The 10,482-nt window shown below is 36.7% G+C and overlaps 1 protein-coding gene across 2 annotated transcripts; it reads right to left on the bottom strand.

Annotated features, from left to right (window-relative positions):
- Positions 1 to 657: 657 nt before the first annotated feature.
- Positions 658 to 4,973, bottom strand: LOC123980360 (structural maintenance of chromosomes protein 1A-like). 2 transcript variants are annotated; one of them, XM_046064714.1, is made up of 9 exons: positions 4,764 to 4,973; positions 4,164 to 4,265; positions 3,986 to 4,084; positions 3,813 to 3,857; positions 2,937 to 3,032; positions 2,581 to 2,691; positions 1,847 to 1,912; positions 1,515 to 1,607; positions 658 to 1,361 (listed from the first exon to the last, which is right to left on the bottom strand). In XM_046064714.1, the coding sequence occupies exons 1-9, from the start codon at positions 4,818 to 4,820 to the stop codon at positions 1,269 to 1,271; spliced, it is 762 nt and encodes a 253-aa protein (XP_045920670.1). In that variant the 5' UTR covers positions 4,821 to 4,973; the 3' UTR covers positions 658 to 1,268. The 2 variants fall into 2 exon arrangements, with proteins under 2 accessions (XP_045920670.1, XP_045920671.1); XM_046064715.1 differs by having other exon boundaries at positions 2,599 to 2,691.
- Between the last annotated feature and the right edge of the window lie 5,509 nt (positions 4,974 to 10,482).

Below are 10,482 nucleotides of genomic sequence, written 5' to 3'. Positions count from 1 at the left end.
ATAACACATGTATTCTAAAATATTGGTTTAATTGAGAAAATGTTTTTATCTGAGCACGAATAAAAGTCTCCTTACTCAGAGCTGACTGCTGTCATCTCTAAATACTGTAATACTGGTGTAAAGTCTTGTCAGACAGAATTGCGGCACAACATTTGAAGTATCATTAGAAGTTGTTGTTTTTTGAAAAACAAAAAACTTTTCTGCTCTGTTCAAAAGTGTAGTCGTGTGAGTGGAAATCGGTTTAATTTGTCCAGGAGAATTAACAACAATCTAATATGTTTAAAACTAAATAATAATTGAAATATTAGGAAAATGATGAAAATGAAAGCCAGAAGAAAACTAAACTGCAGAAGGAGGAAAATGTTGCTGCTGATGTGAGGTGCATCATAGAAATAATATAATAAGGTGATTTTATTCCCACAGTAAAAAGTGCCGACAATAAAGATGCATGGGAAGTGACTGCAAAACAAATCTATTTATTCTTGTTGTTTCGTCCCGAATTACAAAATAAAACGTAAAAAAGAAAATAAAAAGTGGCAAAATATCCCATCAGTTGTTTAAAACAAATGCAAAACAACTTTTTCCTGGATTAAACTGTAAAAATGCAGTGATGAAGTGCAGTGAGATGCAGGAGACTGTTTAGGTTTTATTTTCTTTGCTAAACAAGAAACATTACATGTAAGGAAGTCACACTCTTCTCTTTCATACTCAATGTGAAATGGGATTCAACATTCAGCAAACCTACAACACTAACATGGAGGTGTATATATGCAGTGATTCTAGTCAGTGATTAGAAAGGATGTCATCAGATGGAATTTCCAGCTGGCAAGCCTTCCCACTGCTGTGGTCGGGCAGAAAGAGAGCACTCTGCATAGCTCTCTAGTTCCAAGCAGCAGGATCAGGAGCCTGGAGAGCAGCATGGTGCACAATCCTGACATAAACATAATGCTTCGGCTAAAGTGTCATTCATCATATTTTTTTAGTCACTCCAAACACAGTACTGCACTACACTACTTTGTTCTTAGACACTGAATGTTCACATAATAGCTCCACATCAAGCGAATCACTAGATTAATGGGGTTTAGTTACTGGTTGTTGTGGACAGCCTGGGCTTAAGTCTTCCTGATGGACGGAAATGGTAGGAATAAATGATCGTCATTCATTTCATGTTTAAGAACGTTTTGCAGCTGTAGAAATAAGTTTCCACATGCACACAAAAGGTGATATAAAACTGCAGGCTGTGGTCCTCTTCAGCCATTCTCCAGGGCTTAATCCTCTTCCACTGGCACCACAAGTTCTGCTAGATAGATGTCAGATTCATTCAGAGATTGCTCAGCTCCTGGCACCTCTGCTCCCGTTATCTGAAGGCATAAAAGTTAGATTTATTTCTCAGCAGTACTGCCCTTGAATGCAGTTTTAGTTTGAATCATCTGGGTCAAAGTGCCAAAGTGGTGTCATAGAAAGGTAAAAATTGACAAAAGATTAATAAAAAGCACAGCTTTAGGTAAAAAGACCTGCTTCTCCTTCTCCAGCTCCTTCTTCAGCATCTCCACCTCTTTCTCAGCATCCTCCCTCCACTGCTGCTCATCCTGAAGCCTCTTTTCCAACTGAGTGGAGATGAGATGACATTTTGTCAAGTAAATGTTATACAGAGACCTGGATGGCTACAAATTATTGACTGGCTAGAAGCTGTACGTTAAAAGTATTTATTTATAGACAAAACTATTGTGACAAGTTTAAATATTGTATTCCTGGCAAAGCAGAGAAATTATGATAAAAGGCAGAGTAAATGACTATAACTATAACCATAATATTATTCACAAGGATACAAAACTGAAGACTTTACCTCCTGCTCCTGAATGTCAGATTCATTCAGAGATTGTTCAGCTCCTGACACCCCTGCTCCCATTGTCTGAAGGCATAAAAGTTAAGTTTATTTATTATTTTGATTGTTTGATATTTTAGTAATTGTTATGTTTTTAAATGTCACATTTGATCCAGATTATTTTAGTCTTTTTTTGCCTATTAATATACACACACACACACAATTTTTTTTATTTAAATTTTTTTTAACACACACACACGCTTACTGTTTTATTTATTTATTTTAATTTAATATATTATTTTAATTTAACATACTAACATACACATGCTTATTGTTTTACTATATTAACACACACAAACAACTTATGCTGTTTTATTTCCTTATCTAATGAAATGTATGAGATTAATTGTCCTTATGTTCTTTATATGTAGCTTTAGTGCTGCTCTTGGTGGGAACTGTTGGGCTTCTGTAAATAGCATCACAGAGTACGGTCTAGACCTGCTCTTTTATGAAAAGCGCTGTGAGATAACTGTTGTTGTGATTTGGCGCTATATAAATAAAATTGAAAAATTTAAATGAAATGAAACTTTGGCAATATTGTTGCTATAGATTCATGCCAATAAAGCTAATTTGAATTTGAATTCTCAGGAATATTGCACTTGAATGCAGTTTTAGTTTGAATCGTCTGGGCCAAAGTGGTATCACGGAAAAGATAAAAATTGACAAAAATAAGTGAAAAGATTAATAAAAAGCACCGCTTTAGGTAAAAAGACCTGCTTCTCCTTCTCCAGCTCCTTCTTCAGCATCTCCACCTCTTTCTCAACATCCTCCCTCCACTGCTGCTCATCCTGAAGCCTCTTTTCCAACTGAGTGGAGATGAGATGACATTTTGTCAAGTAAATGTTATACAGAGACCTGGATGACTACTTAGTTTTGACTGGCTAGAAGTTAAACATCTTAAAATATTTTATTTATTTGTAGACAAAACTATTGTGACAAGTTTAAATATTGTATTGCTGACAAAGCAGAGAGATTATGATAAAAGGCAGAGTAAATGACTATAACTATAACCATAATATTATTCACAAGGATACAAAACTTAAGACTTTACCTCCTGCTTGTGCCTCTCTTGTAGTTCAGTCAGCTGTCTCTCAAACTCCTGATTCTTCTTCTTTAGAGATTCAAATTGAAGCTTAGACTCACAAAGCTAAAAGCAAAAGAGAAGAAAGATGTGTTCATGGAACTGCACTTAGTTTTGAAGTCTAGAGCTTTCTACACATACGAATGTGAACTCTGAGAAACTGAAATCTGTGTGTGTTTGTTGGTGTGACATATCTAAATATTTCAGCTTATTACTGTTTTGCGGTTAGTAGAATACAGACACACAGGATAATAATAAGAATGAGGATGAGTATGACAAAAAAGGGTGGGATCAAACCGAGGACATTGTGGTCTTTTTGTCCTGGGCATCCTTGTCAGCTACAAGAATGCCCAGGACAGTTTAACATTTCTGGATTAGTAAGGACAGGTAAGCAAAGCTCTGACTAAACCTAGTTTATCATCCAAAGATTCTTTACATTCAGGTTTATCCTAGAGGACCTGAAGGTGCATTGCAGCACACACACAGTTAAAACTATGATTGTGTACTGCTAAAACTGTCATGGCTGGGTTTAAATTATTGACAGCAGCCGCAGCGACCTCCCGCTTGGCCATGTACTCTGATCAACAAACGTGGCCCTGTCGGTGGGTGGGAAGCCAGTGAGGGATTAGGTTGTTGCACAGGTTTGTATATTGTAACTGCCCTCGAGAAGAAAACAAAAGTGTTTTCTGACCCTGTTAGCAGAACAACATAAAACTACAAACAACTATCACAAAATAAAACTAGTATTGCTATGGTTACTGTTTGTTTAGAGTTATGCACAATACTTATTTGGTTAGGGAGAATAAGTACAATACAATACAATAAGATTAAGTTGAAGGTATCAACCTCTTTGTTCTTGATCTCCATCTTCGTCTTTAGTTTGTCGTCAAACTTGGAGGAGAAAGGGAGAGGGGTGAAAGTCAACCAATTAAAAGAGGTCAGCTATTCAAGTAAAGAAAACTGCTGTAGTTTGAACATTAGGTGGAGCAATGTCTGTGTGTGTGTGTGTGTTTGTGTACCTCTCTCCGCAGGTTCCTGATGTCTGCGGTCTTCTTTTCCAGTTGAGATTGGGTCTCCTTAAGCTCTTCACAGGTCTGTCTCCTGTTCATGTCAGCTGACTGTAAATGACAACAACAACCGTAAGAGTAATAATATTAATACAAAACTTCAGACTCCATCAGTATTTTATCACTTTACCGTCAACTCCTGCTTGTGCTTGTGTCTCATTTCAGTCAGCTGTCGCTCAAAGTCCTGATTCTTCTTCATGAGGGATTCAATCTGAAGCTTGGAGTCACAAAGCTAAAAAAAAAGAGAAGAACAACAAAAGCTGTTCAGGGAGCTAGACTTGGTTTTGAAGTTTAGTAATGTCTGAGAAGCTGAAGAAATATGGACTGTTCAGTGTGTTTCCATGTCAGAGGTGTGGTTGAAGCAAATAATCGAACTTAAGTTGAAGTACTAAAAGAAAATTAATTAGCGATTGAACCTGATGGGCTGAAAAAAGTGGCAGTTGAAATGTAAGCACCGAGAAGAGTAACTGGCATTTAAAGGTAAAGGGGTCAAAGGATTTTAAAAGTCAATTGAAATGCAAAAGTGTCACATTAAATGAAAGAACTGGAAACAGTTGAATTGTCACATACGTGCACTGAAAGAAGTAAAAAGGTTGAAAAAAAGTGCAACTTTTAGGGTAAGGACGTCTAAGTACTAAAAGCATTTTTAGAAATCTCAGCTAAAGCAGAAGACATAAAGAGGGAGTGATGAGTACATCTGTTAAATAACAGAAATAACATTGAATGTAACCTCTTTGTTCTTGGTCTCCAGCTCTTTGTTCAGGGTCTGCAGGTTGTTCTCCATCATCTGATTCTCCTCGTGAAGCTGCTCGACCTCCAGGAGAGAGGAGAGCAAGACAGACAACACTAAATACACGCGTGTTTGTTTGATTAACACGTGACAGTTACAGTTAACAGTAAAACTGATACTGATAATAAAATGAAAGGTATCCTTCCTTGTGTGTCGTGTGTAACTTTGCTTCCTGCCTTTGTGTGGTTGATTGTCTGTCCTACGTAATGTGTTCCACCTGTGTCTAATCACCCTGCCGTCGCTTCTGTATTTAAGTCTGTCTTCTTCCTGTACAGTTTTGGAATTTAAATCTCTTACTAGAAGTAACTGCCTTCTCAGTTCCTTATTACATGTAAATTGTAAGTCTGTACCAAGGCCCGTCCAGCAGATGGCACCATTTTCACTTTATGAAATGCATTGAAATAATAAATCAATATCAGAACAAGTGCTTCATGCTCGTTCAGTGTGTCAGAAAGCAAAATTTCTGAACTAGCTCAAGTTCAAACACAAATAACAGAAAGCTTGAAGTATTTTAAAAGAAGGGAAAATGTAATAGTGTAGACTTAGTTAATAGGCTACTGTGGAAAAGTCATACCTAATGCTGCAAGTAGAACATATTTATACTGGACTAACAGGTAGTGCTGTTAGTGGTAGTAGCAGTAACAGTACTAGTTGTTGTAATTATTTGTTGACAATTTTGAAGCAGAAATTAACAACAAACAAGGAGTCTAAAAACAAATGCATATCTTGTAGGAAAATATGGAGAGATAAGCTGATTTCTCAACAAATAAATAAAGCTTTAGGTGAAGAGATGAACCTGTTCTTTCTCGGTCTCCAGCTCCCTCCTCAGTACCTCCATCTCCTGATTCTTCTCTTGGAAATGCTGATTTTCATCTTTTTTATCCTCCAACTGACAGAAGAAAGAAGATGAGCGGAGATCAGGTGGGGAAATGTTTGTTTTTCAAAGAAAGAAAAATCACATTTAGGAAAGGTTCTAGTTAATAGATCACACACAATTAATTACTGTAATAACCAGCAGATAATCGTATGTATATCCAATCTCATGGTATGTATAAAGCTACTTACAGTTGTGAGGTATTTCTGCAGACATATATCAGACATTGGGAGTTTTACCCTCAAATAACACTTTGCAATCTCATCTATTTGATTTTGATACAATGTCAAATAGTCAAATGGTAATATAGTATTTTGCCATAACTACTACCACACCTAGTACTATGTACCATGTATTTTTATGGTGAATAAAAAGATTCATATTTGGTGTCATTAGGCCCATTATGAGACTTAAATAGCAGATATCACAAATGTACTTTTCAGTACAAACATTTTCTGTGACCTCTCATCCAAAATAATAGTTGGAGATTGTAAAAGTAACCTTTGTTCCTTTATTCTTTTCAGTAGCTCTTAATAACTGGCTAGGACATGGAGAGACACGACATCAGTCACTATGGCTTTGACCTTTGCACCCTGACTACTGTTGATTTTTAACTGAACAGAATCAGGCACATCACAGAATTTCACACATGACACATCTAATACAACATGTTGTGTCCTTATGTGGTGGAAGACAGTGTGCATATCGTGTGTGTGTGTGTGTGTGTGTGTGTATGTGTATTACTTTCTGCATCCTGTGAAAGGCAAGGGCGAACTTCAGCTGATGAAAAGACTCCCGCATTCCTTTAACGGTGTCCGCCATTAACATCTTAGATTTTTCCAGCTAACAGACAGACAGAGAGAGCTGTTGATCTTTCAGCAGGAAGTCGCAGTCTGACAGAGATCTGATTTGGTAAAACTTTAAGACTGACAAAGTAAGTAAATAGTATAAATGTGTAAGTAAGTGTTAAGTGTTTCCAAATGTATGAGTAAATAAAGGAGACATTTTGTTGACAATTTTCTTATGGTATTGTTTGAATGGTGTATGTTCTATTCATTGTTATATTCACAATGAAAGGTAAATTTATTAAATTGCAGTGGTGGGATAAGTACTAAAATGTCCTACCCAAGTAAAAATATAGATACCACATTAAACCTGGTTTTAAAAAATACTTACGTATCAAAAGTATAAAGTACTACACAATCACATCTATTGATCTTACAATAAGCAAATTATCTTTTTAAATTCATTCAAGTCAGATTTGAATACAGCAGTGCAAGTGAATCATAATAAGGAAAACTGAGTAATGATGGTCTGGTGCAGAATGTACATTTTTATATATCAAAATACTTAAAGTAAAAATCCTGAAAAAAACTATTTAAGTACAGTAATGAATTATTTGTAATTAGTTACTTTACACCTCTGAATAATTATGTAGACCTAATTATAATTAATTAATTATTAATAAAACAGAGATGGCTTGATATCTTAATAAACAAACAAAGTTTTATTTGAAGAGATTAACCTCTTTCTGTTTCTCTTTCATGGTCTCCAGTTCCGACATCAGGAACTCCTCGTTCTTCGCCACCCTCGGATTCTTAACTCGAAGCTGCAGAATGTTATTTATTTCATCCTCCATCTGAAAAAGAAGATGAAGAGAGATCAGGTGGAGAGATGTTTTTTTTACTAAAGCATCTAAGTTAAGATTGAAGAAAATCAAAAAATCTAATTCATGAAATCAAAAAATCCACCAAAATCCAAGCACTTGCTGGATCTTTAGTTTTACCATCAGAGCAAAGTCAAAGGTGTAGAAAACGTGTTACTGTAGTCATCACCAGAGAATCCAGTCTGTCATATTTGTCCCCATTAATATACAAGCAGATGTTCTGATATGTGAAAATAATGGAAAATATGATTACCTGTAGTTTGATGTACCTTTCTGTATGTTCTCTCAATATATACTTTTTATTGAGAGTTGCAAGTACTTGTGTATACTTGTATGTATTTGCCATCTCATGGTATGAATAAAGTTACTTTCAGTTTTGAGGTATTTCAGAAAAGGTAGATAGATAAAGAATGAATAACTCTTTGTAATCTCATCTATTTGATTTACAGTGTTGCTTCAGCTCAGGCTGAACTAGTAAGAATTTCTACCCACTATGTATAATTATGGTGAATTAATAAGTTCAGGTTTGGTATCATGAGGCCCATTATAAGCCTTAAATTACAGATGGTCAGTCATTTAAAATCTTTAGAATTATGGCTTTGTACCCTGTTGGTTGTTGAGTTTTAACTGAACAGAATCAGACACATTGTAAATTGATGATGACGTCGATAACTGAAACCACCATGACATTTAACACAATGCTTGATTTAGATGTTTAGACATGTGTGTCTGTGTCTGTGTGTGTGTTTGTGTTACTCTTTGAATCCTGAGCATGGCAAGGGTGAACTTCAGCTGTGGAAAAGACTCCCGCATTCCTTGAAGAGTGTCCTTCATTGTCCTTTCAGATTTATCCAGCTGACAGAGAGACAGAGAGACAGAGAGACAGCTGTGTTTCACTGCAGGATGTCACAGGCTGTAGTACTGGCCTAACTGTTAAAGGCAAAAACATTTGAGTGACTGTGATTGACTTTTACATGCTGAAACTTGAATGATTGAAAATATACTATCTTAGCAAAGTTTAAAATCATTTCAATTCATTTGGCAGCCTAGAAGCTATTTTAGGTCCAGGGTACGTTTTATCCTTTATCCTATACACATTATCCTCTATCACCAGGGAGAAAAAGAGCATGTAGCAGTGTCGACAGCTCTATTCATGGGTGTTTTCGTTGGAGATTTGTGTGGCATTTTTCAGGTTTATGCAGACTGTTGCTTTCTATTTCTACCCCTGGCTGAAACGTAGCACTGTAATCCAGCATGTCGGTGTATTGTAACCCCACCATCATGTTGTCTTAGACAATATAAATGGAGGCCTATGCATATTGTGAACATAGATGAGTGCCCCAAACCCATGATAGTGTTATCATGTGATCTGGACTACTTTGGGCTAGAAACCATCCAGCCATCCATCGTCAACTGCTTATCCTGCCTACAGGGTCGCGGGGACTGGAGCCAATCCCAGCTTACATTGGGCGAAAGGCGGGGTACACCCTGGACAGGTCGCCAGTTCATCACAGGGCCACACATAGACAGACAACCACTCACACTCAAATTCACACCTAAGGACAATTTCAGAGACAACATAACCATTCTTCTACATAAAAACAAAATTATTGCAATTCACCCTGTAGCAGGGGGAGGCACTACCTGGCTCCGTCTAAAGATAACACACTTTGCATATCAGCAGCTTTTATCCAAAGCGACTTACAATTGCTATTTATGACATAAATCTGGAGCAACTAGGGGTTAAGTGTCTTGCTCGGGGACACAACAGTGGATTCACAGTGGGGGGCGATTGAACCCGGGTCTCTCACGACAAAGATATGTGTCTTACATGGCACCATCACCACCCACTGATGCTTTGATTGTTTTCTCCACCCTGATTGTTTCCACCTGTGTCTTGGTAATCACCTCCCTCTAGTATATTTAAGTCAGTGTGTTCCTGTTGTTTGTTGTCAAGCCAGCCATTTCCTGGAGTTCTCTCTGTGTTTTGCTGGATTTATTCTTTGTTTCTCTCTGTATTGTGCTTGTTACTTTCTGGACATGTTTGCTTGTGTTGGACTGCTTTCCTGCTTTGTGATCGTCACCATATTGTCAAGACTTTGTTAATTCCCTGTTGGTTTGTTGGCCTTTTACCTGAGTGTTACCTGCCTACCGAACCCTGTTACTGGTTCCTACTGGTACTTAAATGTAGTCACAGTGGAAGGAAGCAGTAGTGTGGGGAACAAGGAATGCCAACATTTTAGTCTTAATTATTTTTGTAAATACTGGGAAACTGAACTTTGGAAACGATTCAAATTGATATTCTGCTGAACCTATTAGTAATCGTGATGTAACTTAATTCAGTTACAATGTGCTGTGGAGGTCCAGCTTTGGTGAAATTTCTCAAAACTTAATTTTCAGATAGATAGCAACACATTTCCCTCATTTACTTCTCAGTCACATCTTTTTTTTTGTTTTTGATTTACCTCTGATCTCCTTTATCAGATCAGACTTTTGACATACCTTTTCTTTACTTACATCCTTGGTATTATTTTCTCTTTGAACACTGTGCAAAGGGTTTATTGGATTCCTCTCAGCTGTCTTAAGATGCTCCTTCTCTTTGTTTCCTTCTGTCAGAAACACAAGAAACACGTTTCATCCCTGTGATTAGAAATGCTTTCCTATAACTCGCAGCATAAAATTACAAAATACTTACATTATCATGCAATGAATCTGATTTTAATATAAACGTTCAGACTACTTTTTACATTTTAAATTGTGACATGTATACATTGACTGACTTACTGTTTTGATTTTGTTTCCATTTATACGCATAAAAGACGACTATGAGAATGGACATGAAAGAGAAGCCAAATGTGACGGGGATAGCAGAACGAGACATGTCAGGAAAGAAATCCTCTGAAATGATAAAACACAGGAAAATTTATTTTTAAAGTTAAGCTAACAACACATATCTACAGCCAAAGTGTAAGGTAAATATACATACAACATATAGAATCCAAGAATGGGGAAAGACATATTTCCAAAAGTTCCCTTCTGAGAGAAGCTCCGCAGGTTTTACCATGTTGATGGAAATAAGAGGATGTTAATAAATCTTATGTGTGTCAGTTTACCTGTTG

Source organism: Micropterus dolomieu, linkage group LG12 (genome assembly GCF_021292245.1).
Source record: "Micropterus dolomieu isolate WLL.071019.BEF.003 ecotype Adirondacks linkage group LG12, ASM2129224v1, whole genome shotgun sequence".
Taxonomy (NCBI): domain Eukaryota; kingdom Metazoa; phylum Chordata; class Actinopteri; order Centrarchiformes; family Centrarchidae; genus Micropterus; species Micropterus dolomieu.
Note: the sequence above shows the minus strand (reverse complement) of the source record. Positions and strands in the feature narration are given on the sequence as shown.